The 18,311-nt window shown below is 44.1% G+C and overlaps 1 protein-coding gene across 1 annotated transcript in view; it reads right to left on the reverse strand.

The window, feature by feature from the left end:
• Positions 1-478: 478 nt before the first annotated feature.
• Positions 479-18,311, reverse strand: part of S100Z (S100 calcium binding protein Z) — a 33,994-nt gene continuing 16,161 nt past the window's right edge. Inside the window, exons 2-4 of the mRNA XM_084833425.1 lie at positions 17,795-17,936; positions 7,961-8,124; positions 479-2,405 (exon numbers count right to left, since the gene is read on the reverse strand). Coding sequence (XP_084689551.1) covers positions 7,966-8,124; positions 17,795-17,936 — 301 coding nt within the window. The 3' untranslated portion in view covers positions 479-2,405; positions 7,961-7,965. The remainder of the gene's footprint in view (positions 2,406-7,960; positions 8,125-17,794; positions 17,937-18,311) is intronic.

Raw genomic sequence — 18,311 nt, forward strand, 5'->3', positions numbered from 1 at the left:
CAACAGAACCAGGACCATCCTTGTAACAATAGCCATGCCCAATAAACCCAATAATTCTAAACACAGAACAGCCTTCCCCAACCTGGTGCCTTCCAGATGTGTTGGACTGCTATTCCCATAATTCATGGCAAACATAGCAAATGGGAGATGCAGTCCAACACACATGGAGGACACCAGGTAAGGGAAGGCTGAGCTACACCCACAAATGGTGTGGGTAAACCTTTTGGATAGATGCATTAAGCAGCTGGCAGGGTATGCTCAGACAAATGCAAGATAAAGACAAATGGAGAAAGGAGACTCAGGGCCAGGTGGATTGTGTGGCAGGAGTGTCTCAAGTAAACACACAGGATTCTTTAGATGAGCCTTGAAAAAGAAAAAAGCTGGGCAACACTCAGCCATTGGAAGGGTACTGTCAGGAATGCCCCTGTTTTCTTCTGAGCCCTCCAATAGCCAGAATCAACAGTCAGACAAAAGGGCTGCTTTCCAAAGCTTTATTTCCATTCAACCTAATGAGGCTTACAGATACGAATTGCCTGAGACTCAGAGGAAATACAAAGAAACAGCCTGCCAGGGGTTTCTAAGGGTTAGGATGTCAGTTGGTCTCCATTTGGAGAAAAGTGCAGCAACTCTCTGAACTTAAGGAGCAGGAGGGGAAATTCTCCCCCTTTCCCGTGGGGCCTCGGGGCGCAGCTGCTGACATCGAGCCAAATGGGCTGAGCACCTCAGCTCGGCTCCCGCAACCTCTCACTCGTATCTGCGCCTGCATCTCGCATATAAAAGCTCAAGTTGTCCCTCCTTTTCCATGCCCGGGTTAGTATCGCTCCCAGGAATGTAAGCAGGGGGGCTCCCCCTCCAGCTGTGCCTCTGAAATCTGAGGGGGTTCCTCTCCCACGGACTCTATCTCCTCCTCAGAATAAGAGCTACTTTGGGACTCTATGGGCTGAGATCCAACCCTGACAGGTACTATGAAGCATGATTGTGCTATGAGGCACTACGGTCCATTAAGGATGGCACTACCCAGTGGAGGCTGGTGGCTCCAGTGTCAGTGGGCTGGTAAATCCACTCTGGGTTTCAGTCAGAACCAGTCAGAATTCTAAAGGAGCTATCCAAGGTGCAGAAGTGGAAGCACCTTGAATAGCTTCTTTAAAGTTCTGACTGGTTCTGACTGAAACCTGGAGTAGATTCACTGCCCCACTGACATCAGAGTCATCAGCCTCCATTGGCACTACCTCAAGTTCCCACACTCAAGCTGACTCCTGGCCAGATGAGGCATTTAAGGCCTTGACATTGCTCTGTCCTCATCCCAGTGTTTGGCTTTCTCACCAGGAAACAGCTGATTGGGAGTTGTATTCTCCCTGTGCCCCTTCAACTATGCAAGCAGCGTCTGGAGGAAACAAACATTTCTGCTGCTATTTGTTGATGCATTTGGACCTATGGATGGATTCAAAGGGCCATTTAAAAGTTTAACCATTTAGAACTTTGCTGCGAAGTGCCTGTACCATGTGGGGAGGCTGTAGTCTTACCTTTCCACATCTGCTCAGAATGGTAGGGTGGCCATGTGTCATCTTTTACAGAGGACAGTCCTCTATTTGAAGGGCTGCCAGAGGACCATCCTCTGTTTGAAGGGCTCTCCTGTCCAATTCCAGTTGAAAGGTAATGAACCATAAGAACTGTTGCCCATCAACAGTTAGCCCTGGATGGCAGACAGAACAGGCAGGCACACAGGTCACCTTGTTGCAGTCTTCCACGCTATGGTGAATTGTACTGTATTTCTCTTTACATTATAATTGTTTCTAGATTTGCATCTATAGATGTCAATTAGCATATGCGAATCAATGTCCTCTTTTGTCCTCTTTTTTGGCGATTCATACGTGGCCACTTAATGCTTAACCTCAAGGTTCTCACCTTTTCACTGCCACCTCACAGAGTATAGGCACTACAGGGCAAACTTTTAAGCAGCTACTCTATGGCTCTGAGTCATTTATTCCACCATTCTTCAGGATTCAGTGGAACGGAACTGGTTGCCCATATCAAGGGGTGACCTACAATACAACACCCAAGATGCATTGTGGTGATAAATTTAAAGGTACAGCACCTACAGCAGCCATATTTACATCTATTTACATCCACAATTCCTGTAAGTAACTGGCTGGCTTTTAAACCCATTTAGCCCATGAAACAGCTCATTCATAGGATAAATGGGTTTTAAAACCCAGTCAGTTACTTACAGCAATTGTGTGCACTGATATTAAAACAACAACAACAACTGAGGGAATTTTGTTAGGAAAGCTTTAATTGCTGGAGCAGAAAGGGAAGTGAAACACCAGTAGTGGTGAAATCAAAAGGTGAGATCATGGTTCAGTCAAAGTTGCTGTCTCCCATCCTGTCCAAAAGGTGATTGCAACCTGCCAACACAAATGGAGATGTAATAGGTATTAAGCAATAAAAAAATCCTTAGAATCATAGAATCATAGGGTTGGAAGGGGTCTACAAGACCATCAAGTCCAACCCCCTCCTAGGCGGTTCCCCATCCAAGAACTAACCAGGGCTGACTTTGCTTAGCTTCCAAGATCAGACGAGATCAGGCACATCCAGCCCTTTGAAGAACATGTAGAGGTTATAATGTTACATAAAACCGGTGCAGGCCTCATTTATTCTTGTGAACACTGTTACATCACATTCTGCATGCCAATGTATTAAATTTCACAAGCACAGGGCAGAATCCAATGTGGTGCTTATGCCTCCACCGATTCTCGTACCCCCCACCACTTCTGTTGAGGAAGCAGCCTCTACTGCTTGTGCAACAGCAATTTAGCACTTCTGGGGCAACAAGAAATGAGTGGAAACACTCGCTTGTGGAAGGAGGCAAGTCAGCAGAGTTCACAAGTGTTTCTGCTTCTTTCAGGGTTTCCTGTAGGAAGCACCAAATCTCCCTTGTGTAAGTGGTGGGTCTTGCTTGCGCAACAGAATTGGTGGGACCCACCACTTGCAGAAGGGAAATGGCAGGGTGGAAGGGAATCAGCAGGGGTGGAAGTGCCCTTTTGGATTCTACCCAAATGGTCCAATTTTAAAACGTGGTATACTAAACATGAATTTCACATATAAATTCATAGGATAGAGCATCACTGACATCTGGTATCCTACAGATACCATACTAAAGTAATTGACAATAGGAAACAATAGTGAACTTCTGATGTGTGTCCTACAGCATGGGTTGGGACCCACAGCTGGGTTGCACCCCAACCATCCCAATGTGGTTACAAAAGTAGGGTCTGTGTGTGTACAGTTTAGGATAAGGACCGGGGAGACCTGGGTTCAAATCCCTGATTAACCCTAAAACTTACTGGATGACCACTGGCACTGAGGATCAAACTACACATTACATTTAATATACAGGATGCAGCTGCATGTGCTGTTTTCAGATCATATGCTCCATATGATCTGAAAACCAATAGATCTTTGAACAGATTGGAAGACAGGTAGTGATATCTTCAAGCCAGGTTGCAACAGGATGGCCTAGAGCAGTCTCCCCAAACCCGGTGCCCTCCAGATGTGCTGGACTACGACTCCCATAATTCCCATTGGCCATCCTGGCTGGGAAAGAAGGGAGTTGCAGCCCCGCACATCTGGAGGGCACCAGGTTGGGGGAGGCTGCTCTAGAGCAGGGGTGGGCAACCTGGTATCCTCCAGATATCTTGGACTACAACTCCCATAATCCCTGACTATTGGCCATGCTGGCTGGAACTGATGGACATTGTAGTTCAAAACATCTGGAGAGGCCCAGGTTGCCCACTCCTGCCCTGGAGCAATCTAATCCACCTATGCATGGGCAGGCCTGGCAGATGCTTCGGCTTCCTATTTCGAGCCCAGAACATTCATGGCAGAATCCACACCCATAACTCTTAGGGTGGCCACTTATGCATCTCCAAAAGAGAGAAAATTCATCACCAAAGAGGGCAAAAGGTGGTGCAGATTTGCATAAAATCTGCATATGCTAATTTATAAGTATAGATGCAAAATTGAAAATAATTACTATGATTTTAGATTGAAATACAATATATCTTGCTATAGCAGGGAAACTGAGACCAGGGGCCCTGTGTGCCCTCTCAGTTTGCTACCCAGGTGGTAACTGTTGATGGGCAACTTCAAGGCCCCTGCGCTCCCTTCTTATGGCTCTTCAGTTTTAAACCAGACTGGGACTGAGCAGCCCTTCCGATGGCAGACTGTCCTCTGTAAAGTAGGACACATGGCCACCCTAGTTCCAGACAAAATCCAGTGCTCCCACATTTCTCTAATCTGGTCCTTCCTCTATGAAGCTCCGGGTGATTTGGCTGCTGTTATTTCATTTATCCTCATAACAATCCTACAAGATAAGTTACACTGGGAGAAAGTGATTTAACAAATGTCATCCAGTTTCTCAGGTGGGCCAAGATTTGAACCTGGGATTCCCACATTGTAAACCTAATGATCTAGACACTGATCAGCCACACTGGAGATAATTCACATTGTTTTTGTAGCATAGCTTTAAGGCTCAGCAGTACAACAAAATACGGTACTGTTCCTTTTCTAAATCTAGGCTTTGGGGTTGGCTTGCTGAAAAAGTGAGCTAATTAAGGGAAGAAGGAATCACAAAACTTTATAGTTCTGCACCTTACTTTTCGCACTACAGTATTCCAAACGTGTTTGTAAAGGCACATTCACTTCTGGAATGCTGGGGCAAACAGCTGTTGGGGAGCAAAGGATGGCCAGCAGGGAAACTTCTCCTCAGCATTCCTATTCCAGCTTCTCCAGTCACTACCACAACATCTTGATATTGCTTTTCTCTATAGAAAGCAGCTGTTGGGACTTGGTTCAACACATCTGTGTCTATTTTGTTGTCCTGAATTGGTATTTAACATTCAATATTTATATTCCAAATATCCACTGTATATAAAGAGATAAACAGCCAAGCAATACCATTTTTAGGACCAACCAAAACTTCACAATATTGTTTATATTGTTGTTGTTGTTGTTTTAATTATAAACCACCCAGGATTATTAATGAGGAAGAGTGGTATAGAAATTCATAAATTAAACGTAAGAACATAAGAAGAGTCCTGCTGGATCAGACCAAAAGGCTTACCCAGTCCAGCATTCTGTTCCCACAGTGGCCAACCAAATGGGAAGCTCACAAGCCGGACATGAGTGCAGCAGCACCTTTCCACTTGTGTTACCCAGCAACTGGGATACAGGGGCACACTGCCTCTGATAATGGAGGCAATATTAGGCCTCATGACTAGCAACCATTTGTATCGTAACCTCCATGAAAAAAAAAATTGTGGATGGGTTGAGCTATCAGTTCAAATTTACCAGTATGCTCCTGCAACAAAACATCAAGGAAGGGTTAGTGCCGTGCACCGCAGGAGGGGAGGAGCAGGCCATGGCAGAAAAAGAAGGTGTTGTGTTGCTTTGTTTTTACCATACCTCTCCACAATCCACCCATGCTTTCTGCGCAGCCTCAGCCACACCTCTGCTTGAACTGGGGTGTGTCCATCTTGAGCAAAGAGGCTAGAGAAATGCCAAACCAGCCCCCATGGTGGCTTCAGGGGCTGAAGAGGAAGGGTGTGAGCTTGCTCCTACCCCTTGGCCCTGAAGCCATTGTGGAGGCTTGTCAGTTGCTAAAGAGATAAACTGGGCTAGACATTTTCTCCCCTGACCTCAAAGTGCTCAGACCCCCATCCCTCCTATGGCACTGGGACTGAAGGGGGATGAAAGAACATGTCCCTCTCAATGCTTCAGCCATAACAGTCGTGTGGAAGGGCATTTGGCATAGAGACATGCATTCACTAGACATCTCCCTCATGAGGTCCTTTAAAATGCAAGTCCCCTTTGCCATTCAAAAGATATGTGTGGAGAGAGGTCAAATTGGTCTTCCTCCTCTCCTCAGCTAACCTGTTCCATTTACCTACTTCCCTTCCTCTCCCTTCACTCAACTCCCTGCTCCGTTCACCTTCATCCTTCAACCAATGCTTTCCCTGCTTTCCTCCTGTTCTCTTTCCTCAGTTGTTGAAAGTAGGGAGGGCATGTGTCCTCCTTTACAGAGGACAGTCCTCTATTTAAAGACATCCTCCATTTGGAGGTCTATCCATTGTAAAGATAAAGAACCATAAGATGGGAGACCCCAGGGGCCTTGAAGTTGCCCCTCAAACATTAGCACCTGACAGCACACTGAGCAGGCACACGGGTCACCTGGTTACAGCCTTCCCCAGTCTGGTGTGATGTATTGTATTTCTATTCAAATTATAGTAATTGGATTGGATCCAGATTTACACTGTATCAGTTGTGCTGAAAGAAGAGGACTTCCCTGTCCCTCCTTCCCATGGCAGCTCCTCCAGCCCTGTGAAAATGCAACACAGAGAGTCAGGAGATCCTGCTGAATGGGGTGAGCTGGTGTGTATGCATGTGTTTGAGGGAGGATCCCCCAAAATCAGGGAGATGGACCTTCCACAAACAGAGCCCTTCCTCTGGTGGAAGCCCTCCTCCTCTTGAGGAAGCCCAACCCTGGATCCAACCTATCATTTCTAAATTTTATTTAGAAATGCAAATTATATGTAAATCCTGCAAAACCTATACTTTTTATGTAAATCTGTGCTGCCTTTTATCCTCTCTGGTAATGCATTTCCTCTTTTTTGGCAAAGCATAAGGTGCCACGCTAGCTGAAAGATGCCATAGGGTTTCTTCACCTGTGTAAGAAACTGAGCAGCACCTTTCTGGGGTAGGGAATTGGCCCGGGAACACATCTCCCCAATCACTTCCTCCTTCCCTGTGATCTCTTAAATTGGGAGGGTTGAGTCCTCTTTCACAGTTTAAGGAATCTCATCAAGGGGATATTAGGCTTGGAGGAAGTACACCTGGAAGCCTGCATTGCCAAAGCCAGCCCTCCCCTCCTACCGCCATCTTTAGGCCCCAACCTGAAGGAAAGCATCCTAATGGCCACCCAGTATCTGATGGCATGTACTTGCGCACTGCTCTGCTGTCAAGATTTCATGTGAGCATGAGGCACAGAACAGCCCACAGTCTTTGGGTGGTTTGGGACTCTGCAGGGGGAGGGGGAGAGAAGGCTTCTACTAAGTTCACTTCCGTGCTCATTCAGGGGATAAGAAGGTTCTTTGATTCTTTGGGGGCCATTCCATGCCTTAAACTGAGCACTTCCCTCCAGGCAGGCTTGTGGCCTACAGAATCCTCTTCCAGTTAAGTATCTGCTGAAGGCCAAACCAAATATCGGACTTAAGGCCTGTGTTGCAGTTTCTGCTCTTGGAGTCCACAAGCAAAGGATTTAAAAGGTTGTCACATAAACCACAGTAGGCTGAGAAGGAGACAGGGGAATAGATGGATTTGGACTGAATGCAAGTTAGTCATAGGTTATAGTTTTCCCATGCCTGGCTTATTCAGTTGGTGTCCTCTCCCACACAAAACAGAATTCCCATTCTAAGTCCTTTTACACGAGGATTAGGAGTTAAAGATCAAGCTTTACCATCCTTACTTGGTGTGGTTTGAACAATAGCACTTTTTATTGGGGCATTGTATTTTCCACAGTACTGTCTTTCTGGTGTTTCATCTTTTATATTTTTGGCATGTCAGGCTTGGATGAACATTCTACACAAAGAAGTGACAGGAAAGCTGAGACCAGGTTCACACGATCACTGAAGCTGGTGGATTGCAGTAGGTCCTGGTTGGCCTTTTGAATATTCAAGCCACGGTAGGCAGGTGCCGTCGCTTTTCGTGTCATGTGATCCTAGCAAGGGTGGCTTCTGCAAGGGTTAAGTAAGCCACAGTGGGCTGCGGCAATCATGTGAACCTACCCCCAAGGATAACTTTTCCAGGAATTTCATAATATCCCAAATCTTTGTTGATCCCATGAGGTTAACCATTAGACATAAGAGAAGTCTTGCAGAGTGAGAATTAAACATATGTCACCTACCATTTCTATTCTCCCTTTTTCCTCATTTGCTCCTCAAAGAAATCATTGCATGCGACAGTCAATGCAGCAACCAGAACCACAAATTCATTAAAATCCACTTCGTTGTCTTTATTGCTATCAAGATCTTTCATAATCTTATCAACCAATTGAGGATCCTTTTGACACTACAAAGGCAACAACAACAAAAAGATATTAATATTGGTCTGATATTGGTTACAAAACCTTCTGAGACGTAGGAATTACGTTAGAGATTTCTTTGTATTTCCTTGAGGGTATGTGCAGATGCTATCTACAATCCTTAAGGGAGTTTTAACATGAACGGTGACATTTACCATTGCCACAACAGTGTCTGCAGCCTGTATTTGTCACAACAAAAAGATGATGTGGCTTTGCACAGTGTTGATTTGTAATAAGCATCATGTTTATTTCTAATATTTCCAACAGTTTAATTAGTTAAGAAGCTAAATGTTAACACATTTTTCCCTAGGGCTGACAACTAATTAAAGAAATCTTAGTTGATCAACCACAGGAGTTTTAATCAATAATTGTTTCATTTATTATTTATTATTACATTTATATCCACCCTTTCCCCTCTTACAAAGAACCCAAGGCAGCTTGCATACTGCTCCTCCTGTCCATTTTATTTTCAAAACAGCCCTATAAGGTAGATTAGGCTGAGAGACAGTGACTGGCCCAAAGTCACCCAGTGGCTTTTATGACTAGAATCCTGATCGCCGGAGTCCCGGTCCAGTACTCTAACCACTACACCACACTGGCTCTCTGGGTTGTTTGCATATGAATAAAACAATACCTCTGAAGGAAGAAGCATATCTTGTTTTTAAACTATGCAGATGCATATGGCAACAGGCACCATTTATGAAGATGTAGGGATGGGTGCGAATTTTACTCGGTTTGTAAAGAATTTTATTCGGTTTGTAAGTTTTTTTTTTATAAGAACTTACAAAAATGTACACATTTCTTCATAATGGCACTAGAAAGAATTTGAGGTCAAAGAAATCTGAACGTGGGAGAAAGTGAAACTAATAGAAGATTTGTCCATCCAGGTAGAGGCTTTCAGTGCTTAGCTCTTAAAAGTCTGGATTTGAACCCTTGTGCATTCAACCACGTTTGTGGTGCTGAATTAAGATTGCCACCTCTTTTTTCTGACAGGCGCCTCATCTTTAATAACTATATGGCAGGCAGGGACAAGATGGGCCTCTCTATGCTGGGAATAACTGTGCACATCGAATTTGGTCAGCAGGTGGGTAAGAATTTTGCTCAGTTCATTTTTTGATAAGAATTTGCAAAAAGCTGCAAAAATTTGCAAATGTCTTCATAAATGGGATGGAAAGAACTTGAGATTGAAAAAAAATCAAATGTAGGAGAATTCAGATTTGTCCATCCCTACAAAAAGGTACTCCCCTGTACATAGGGGAGAAGAAGGAATACCTCATCTAAGAATGCCCATGCCACTTAGGATTTTTCACCTAGAAGAAAATCCTAAAAATCTGTTGCCTAATTAATTGGAGGCAATTTAGTTGAGCAAAAAGTTTTGAATAAATTACCCTAACTAATGAAATTGATTCACAGTGCACTCCTGTATGTGTCTACTCAGAAGGAGGGATGCTCTTGGATTTTGTTTGGTCTGCATTTTTATGCAAACCAACCTGATTTGCTCAGGCTAATATGTAGTTATAGCCTTCAGTTTTCACACTTCTCTGAATTTTGTGATACAGTTCTCAGCTCAAAAAATGTATGAAAATACCTATAAAATGTGTATTTTATGTTAAAAAGTGTACAAAATGCATATTTTAGGATCAAATTTGTACAATAATACAGCAAATCTTTGTGCCTTTTTTCTTTTCTTTTTTTAAAAAAGCAGATTGATATGGAAATTGTGTGGAATGGACTTATGAATGAACAACTGGAAAAGCTAACATGGACTGGGAGTAGAATGATCCATCCATTCCTACTCAGACGTAAGTCCCATTGAGTTCAATGGGGCTTACTCCCAGGAAAGTGGGTATGGGATTTCAGCCTAGATGTTTTAGCCTGGGTTTTTCAGCTAATTCTCCGAAGTAAAAATATTGCAGTAACTTTAATTATCTGAATCCTGGTTAATCTAAACCTCTGATTTATCACAGTTCACTGTATCACCTTTGTAGATCACATCACTGTAACCTTACTGCTTCTAGCAATAGAACAACACAGTTGGAAAAAACCCTGAGATCATTCTGATAAATAAGGTTCTACTGTACTTGTGAAAGTATTCCAAGAACATTTTCACACATTTATCTTAAATCTGAGCCTCTCTCATGCTATTTTATTTATTTATTTATTTTAACGTTTATAAACCATCCTTCATCCACTAGAAATCCCAGAGCAGTGTAAACAACATTTAAAAAACAAATCCAGTATAAAAACCATACAATTAGAAATTAAAAGGCTAAAAAAAGTGGCAACAATTCTTCAACCAGCAAACTAAACAAAATGACATATCAGTTATATTTATACTTTTTAAATGTTAACATTCTAAAATGCTTGGGCAAAAGTGAATATTTTAATTTGGTGCTGAAAAGAAAACAAAGCTGGTGCCAATCATATCTCCTTTGGGAGGGCATTCTAAAGTTGGGGTGCCACCACAGAAAAGGCCCTCTCTTTTGTAAATTCATAGTGTATTTCTCCCGCTGGTGATACTTGGAGAAGGGTCTCCTCTGAAGACCTTAATGCATGGAGAGTATGGGAGGAGGCAGTCCTTCAGGTATTTGGGCCCCGAGCCATTCAGAGCTTTAAGTCACAATCCTATGCATGTTTAGGCAGAAAAAAGTCCTATAACACCCTGCATCCCTCCAGCCAGCCGTCTGGGGCATGCTGGAAATTGTAGGACTTTTTTCTGTCAAAACGTGCATAGGATTGTGCCCTTAAAGGTGATAACCAGCGCTTCGAGACAATAATTCCATATGAATTGGTGTAATATGATTCCATCGAGATGAATGTCAGAATCCTAGCTGCTGAATTTTGCCCAAGTTGAAGTTTCTAGAACATTTTCAAGGGCAGCCCCAAATAGAATGCATTACAATAATCCAACCTGGATGTTACTAGGATATGAATCTCTGTGGCAAGGCTACCCCTATCCAGGAAAGGCTGCGGCTGGCAAACCAGTCAACGCTGGTAAGAGGTGGTCCAAGCCGCTGAGGCCACTTGGGTCTCTAATAACAATGTTGGATCAAGAAACAGCCCTAAGCTGTGCACTTGCTCGTTCAGAGGGAGTGCAGCCCCATCCTAAAGAGGCTGAACACCAACTTCCTGGACCTGGAAACCACTGCTTCACAGTGCCTCCATCTTGTCAGGATTCAGTTTCAGTTTATTGGCCCTTATTCATCCCACTACGGAGCCCAGACAGTGGTTCAGCATCTTCACAGCCTCATATGATTCAGGTGACGCAGAGAAATAGAGCTGGGTATCATCAGCATATTGATAACACCTCACTCCAGATCCATGGATGTCCTCTTCCAGTGGTTTCATATAGCTGCTAAACAGTATGGGAGACAAGATTAAATCTTGCAGAACCCCACAGCTCAGATGCCATGGAGGCAAATAGGTTATGACCATTGTTCATGTATAAGGGAAAGCAGAGAAGAGTCACTGGTAATGTGCATTAACTTTCTGGCTAATTTTTTTCATTCACATTACAAACCCAACAGAAGCAGAACCTGCTTTAATCCTCATGTGTGCAAAACGCCCTACATACCAGTAGGATCATTGGAAGCTCACATGTGGACATGCTCTTAAAGCAGGGGTGCAGAGACCCAGGCCTGCGAGCCACTTTCAGCCTGTCTGGGGTCCCAATCCAGCTCTCTGGGATTCCCCAGAAGGCCATGCCCCCTTTCTCTGGCCCCACCTCCTTTCCCCTGACCAGAAATAGCTTGGTAGTCTCCCAGCTTTTGTACCATTTTCCCTCATTCTAAAAGGTTGAACTGCCTTTCCCAGGGCCTAGTTTCTGGCAGTAAGAACTTCAAGCTAAAATATGTTTGTGTTCTTGGCCCTGCCCCGTTGCTATTGGACCTGCCCCTTAGGCCCCTCCTCCACCATGAGAATGTGCCCTCTGAGAGGTTCTCCAAAATGGAATTTGGCCCTCAGGCTGAAAGAGGTTCTACACTCCTGCCTTAACTTAAACCATATGAGCTGTTATTTTTGTCTAATCTGCAAAGGTCTGAAGCAAATTGAGCTTGCACTGGCAGCAAAGAGGGAGAGGGCTTCTCAGTGGTGGCCCTCCATCTGTGGAAGAAGCTCCCCGATGAGGTCCATCTGGTGCCAACATTATTATCTTTTCAGCACCAGGTTAAGTCTTATCTCTTTTCCCAGGCATTTGGCAGCACATGATGAGTTTTAATCAGTGCTGGATGTGTCTTTAGTTATGACTGACTGTTCACAGTTGTTTTTAATTATATGTCATTTGCGTATATTGTCTGTGTGCTTTTATGTAAATTGCTTTTAAGCTTTTTATATTGTATTTAATGTTTTAACTTCTGTAAACTGCCTAAAGAGCTTCGGCTATGGGGCAGTATAAAAATGTAATAAATCAATAAATCAATAAAAATTGCTCTGTGGACTGGGCCACTAACGATTAATAAAATGGTACACAGGACAAAGAGAATCCAATCCAAGAAGACTGATGACAGGTTCTTTCTTCTCTCTCTCTCTCCCTCTCTCTTTCCTCTTTTACAGAGCTGCCAATTTTTAAGACTACGAGGTTCCTTAGGATTAATAGACTACAGGATGCCAGTTATATATCAGATCTTTTCTTTCTTTCTCATACAAGAATTACAGTAGCATATAATTTAGGAACAAAATAGAGGGGCACAAATCACATTGTCCTGAAGCAAAAGCTCTCTTCAGCAATCCCTCTGCTCAGCACAGATAGGAAACTATATTTAGAGTCCTCAGGATTTCCAATCAGCCTGTGAATAAAACACGATGCAGCTCCAGGCCCTGAAGAAGAACTTAAAGAACAGAACACTTCCAGGTGTTGGCTAATGTTCATCAGCATATTCTTGGGCTATCTTCTATAACAGCCTTCCCCAAAGTAGTGCTGGCTAGGAATGATGGGAGTTGCAGCCCAGCACATCTGGAGGGCACCAGGTTGCGGAAGGCTGTTCTTTAATAACGTGCCACAGCTCTGTCAGTCTGGCTGTCCATCTGCTCTTCCTGAACCACTTTGCTTGGGTGGGCAGAAAGGGGAGATGGAGGAGAGGATTGTGATTAGAGAACCTGTATGCTTTCACCTAGAAAAATGCCCCAAATGTCTCTTCTCCCTAGGCAAAGTATCAGGGAACAGTAATTTTCCCTGCTTTGGAGAGGCATCGGTACCACTGAGACATTGGCAGCCATTGCTCCAATCCACACCTTCATCTCAGATCTATTTGCATGCCTAGCAACCAACACACTACACACTAAGGAATGGGGGAAAGAATACTAAACAACATGGCGACAGCTAAATAGGTCTGAAGGGAAGAGGGGAAGGATTGGAGGAAGCTTAGGGATGGCGCCCTGTGGCTATGATGCAACTTCAAATATGATGCAGTGGGCACAGAAAGGCAGTGGAGGCTAGTAGCTCTGATGTCGGCAGGGCTGTAAATCCATTCTGGGTTTCAGTCAGAACCAGCCAGAACTCTAAAGGGGCTATTCAAGGTGCTGAACCTATTTGGGGGGGGGGTAGGGTTCAGCACCTTGGATAGCTCCTTTAGAGTTCTGCCTGGTTCTGACAAACCCAGATTGGATTTACAGCCCCACTGAAATTGGAGCCACCAGCCTCCACTGCAGAGAGGGCCCATGGGGCTGGGAGGAGGAGTAAGAAGGAACCAAGAGAAAGAAAGGCAAGGAAAAGTCAGCTAGGAAGGAAAGCAGAGGCTGGCACTCACCTTCCAAATTAGTTACAGCTCATTTAATAGATTCATCTCTAATACGTACATTTGTACATATGCTTAAACTAATGACTCTCACCTTTGCATTGTCCATGTTGTAGTTATAAATTTGATGTTGATGAATAGACCCACAACCGGCTAATCAGGAGCAAGATATTGAACCATTAGTTTTTATTACAGCTAATTGGCCATTCTATTTTCTGTTTTGGAATGGTTTTGTCTACACACTGTTAATGAAAATGGACTCTCTCCCTTCAAAGCGAACATCTGTGACAGTCATTGCCCACAGTGCTGATGTGACCTTTGAACACCCTGACAGGGCTCCAACACTGTGCCTTCTAGCTGATCTTGAGTCAGATTGAGTTGATTTGAGTCCGTTGGAGACTGAGTCCTGCGGCTCATTGCAACCACAGCCCAGCAGCCTTCTATCCCAGTTTTAGCAAAGTGAAGGTACAGCCATGTCATGTGGTTTGTTCCCAGCATCCGGACATAACTGGCTTAGTACTCCAGAACAGTGGAGTTCCATTGTGACAGAGACCATGATAGAAACACCTAGGAAGATAGGAAGCTGCTTTCTACTAGGTCAGACTGTTCGTCCATCTCACCCTGTATTGCCTACTCCAGCCTCCCCCCACCCAGTACCCTACAGATGTTTTGGACGACAATGTCCAGGATTCCTGACCATTGGCCATACTGGCTGGAGGTGATGGAACTGAAGTCCAAAATACCTTGAGGGAACCTAGTTGGGGAAGGCTGGTCTTCTCTGAGTGGCAGTGGCTCTGCATGGTCTCAGGCCTTTCCCATCATCTGCTACCTGATCCTTTGAACTGGAGATGATGCCGGGGTTGAATCTGGAACCTTCTGCATACAAAGCACATGCTGTACCATGGAGCCACACTATGTCTTGGTCCAACCTTCCCCAACTAGGTGCCTTCAAGGTATTTTGGGCTTCAACTCCCATCTGCCCAGCCAGCATGGCCAAAGGTTAGGAATGCTGGGAGTTGTCCAAAACATCTGGAAGGCATCAGGTTGGACAAGGCTGTGCTAGGCATATGGGTGTTCGGACTGTGTAACATCTGTTCCATCTGAGTTTTGCACCTCTCATTCCATCATCTGCCTATCAATGGAACCAGGATTTTTTTTTGTTTCCAATTTGCATGTGCAAAAATACACAAATTCCCCCAAAATGTGCATTTTCACACTTTAGCCTAAGGGGGAAATGTGCATGTTTGGCCTGGTTTTGTTTTGTTTTTTAAATTTTGCATATTTTTCCATGACAAAATTTGTGCAAAATGCGGGAAATTAGAATAACAGTCTGCAAGTCTGCGGAATCTGCCCAACAATGGGAAAGCCATTCCACTACTGAATCCGTGGGCCCAATTCATGAAAATCTGAACTCATTTGGTTCTTTTGTGTATTTCTCCAACATCCCGAGTTAGGCAGTCTAGCTGCAAGCGCCATATGTTGAAAGCAAACAGCTGAGGACGGCCATCACTTTCATGCTGTGTGGTTGTAAGCTCACAAAGGCATCTGGGTTGGCTACTCTTGGAAACAAAATGCCAAACTCAATGGACCTGGGTCTGACAGAGCATAGCAATTCTTACATTCTTAAACTGAACAGCTGAGTCCAGGATGAAGAAAGCGCCCACATGGGTATGGGTTGGAAGTCACAGCAGGGCCATCAATCAGCTGGCCACACAGCAACACTTGCAGACACAGCGCCTATGGCCAGTGTCCTATACATTCAGTATATAGGCTGGCCCTGTCTGATCTACAGAAGGGATTTGGTTAAGAAGAGGATATAGAACCTCAATCCTGCGGGCTAAATTCAGCCCTCCCGGGTTCCAGAAAGGGCCACTCCCCTTCCTCTGGCCCCACCTCGTTTCCCCTGACCACCAATTGTTTGGTGGTTTCCTGGCTTGCATGGTCTTTTCCCCATTCTAAAAGGTTGAATTGCCTCTCCTAAGACACCGTTACTGGTAGTACGAGTTTTAAGCTAAAATATGCAGGTTTTTCACTATTTTGGTCCCACCTCCTTTTGCCTTTGATCCCCCCCCCCCCCGAAATGCAGGCCCAGGGAGCATCTCAAAAATTGAATTCATTTTGGTAAGCATACAAATTGGTCCACTTCTGATCTAGGAAAGGCTTTGCAAGACATGTTTTGAGGAGGAATCTGAAGGAGGGAAGGATGCAGGTTAGCTTCACAGGTACAAAGAGGAGACTGTTCTAGGCACTGGGAATTGCACAGTAGGAACCACAAAGATGAAAACGGGAGGTGGCAACAGGGGACAAGGGATGTGCTTAGCATCACCTTCAGCTGCCTTTTACTCCTGTCTCCCTACGGGGTTGAATCTCCATTGTAGTAAGATGGATGATGTGAAATAAAGTGACACTCAGTCACAACCTCAGGGAGCTGGTGACCAGAGGCAGGGCTTTCTCAGCTGTGGCACCCCACCTTTAGAATTCTCTTCTCAAAATGGTTTGCTTGGCACTGTCTTCACTTTATTTTCTGCCCCAACTGAAAACTCTCTGTTGGTCCAGGTCTTTTAGTCTTGTTTTCTCTTATTATGTCTTTTATGCTGAATGTTTAAGTGCCTGTTGTGATTTGTATGCTGTGCTGGATTTTTTTAAATAATTCCTTTGTGGTTTTATTGTAAGCCACCCTGAGAGCCATGGCTGAAGAGCGGTCCATAAATAAATAGAAAAAAATACAATACAACTCTATATGAATCACTTCCCTGTGTATAAAGTATTTTACAATTCTTACTATATTTATCCTTATGACATCCCCATGAGCTGGGTTAGAGCTACTGTATATCAGGGGCAAGTCTACCAGGGGATCCCCTGCCATGTTTTTGGTTACTAGGGATCTTGGAAACAATATTGGATGAAATAGATAGATCTTGGTCGGAAAGAACAAGGCGCTTCTTAAGCACGAACATTACACTCAGGGTCATTTAGTGCAGGTGAGTTATGCTCTAACTGTTATGAGAGCTTGAGTGTGCACACTTGCTTCGTGAATTCATTTCTGAAGCTCACATATTAGTGGACAAAAGGGATTCTAGTTTAACAAAAGACAGCAAAAAAGTAGACCTTACATGAAATCACCCCACCACTAGTCGAGATGTTATGTTTGATTGCCACAGAAATCACCATAGAGAATTTCCTACCCACCCCTTCGCTGCACCATATAAACTGCAGCCATTATGTACAGAGTTTCTCCATGGCTGATCCATGTGAAGGGCATTTGCAAGTGGGGGCAAGGAAGCTTACTGTGTAATAGCCCCAACTCAGGGCCCAAACAAACATTATTTTAAATCTGTGCCTACCTTTAAATCAATATCCTTCATTTATTTATATCCTACAGTAGGCATGTGAGGCCAATCCCCTTACCTTCCTGCTCTAGAGTAAAAATTGGAGGGGATGTAGCTGTTAGACACAGATTTAAAGTAATGTCTGTTTTGGCCCTCACAAAGTGTGTTCTATTATACCAGTTATTAGGCAAATGTAATGGCCAGACAATATACTCAGCTGAACAATGGCATTACGTTTACCCAAAGCTAACCAGCATGTTTCATAACTTCAGTGGGGCTTGAACCCAAGTGTCTCCCATCCCCATCAAAACATCACATTGTATCTGTGCTGGCTGCTAAGTTTTCTAATAATAATGTAATCAGCAGCCCTCACAACTTGGTCACCAGAGCACATTTCCCTAGATGTGGCATCATATAGCATCAATTTGTCTGCACAGTACAGCTGCTGTTGCAGAAAAGGCTTGATTGCATGTCTGGGTGAACAAAGGGTACATGAAATATTTTTCAAGGATCCTCCAATAGCTATTCCTGCCTCCTCAGTTCTCCTTCCCAATAAATAATCAGCAAAAAAAGATTGAACAATGACTCCGTCTTACCGCAAGGAAGTCAGTAAGTTCGCTGGTCAGGAGTTGTTTGAGTTCTCCTTTATTGAGTTTATATTTATCCCCTTCTTTTGCTGAGTAATGGTGAAAGACCCTGATTAAGGTATCCATCGCACCCTCCAGCTGTGTTGGCATGCTGCAAATGGATAAGGAGCAAAGACTTATGGCAACCTTGCATGAAATGCAATCATTTCCTGATATGTAAAGGGATAAACACAGCTGCCCAGAAAAGCAATACATAGGACCCAAACTTCTCTGGTGCTGAGAATATTTGCTGTTTGCAATGCTAATGTAGGAGAGCACTTTTATCAAATAAATCCAGGAAGAAATTTTCACCTATTGCGTGCTGTATTCCAGGGGTGGGCATAAGGTAGATCAGGTTCCAGTGGAGGCTGGTGATTCGGATGTCAGTGGGGTGATGAATCCATTCTGTGTTTCAGTCAGAACTCTAAAGGAGCTCTCCAAGGTGCTTCACAGCCCAGCTTCACATCTGGGATCGCTCTTCTGGAGT

Source organism: Heloderma suspectum, chromosome 2 (genome assembly GCF_057233095.1).
Source record: "Heloderma suspectum isolate Gila_16-S chromosome 2, 16-S_ref, whole genome shotgun sequence".
NCBI classification, from domain to species: Eukaryota; Metazoa; Chordata; class Lepidosauria; order Squamata; family Helodermatidae; genus Heloderma; species Heloderma suspectum.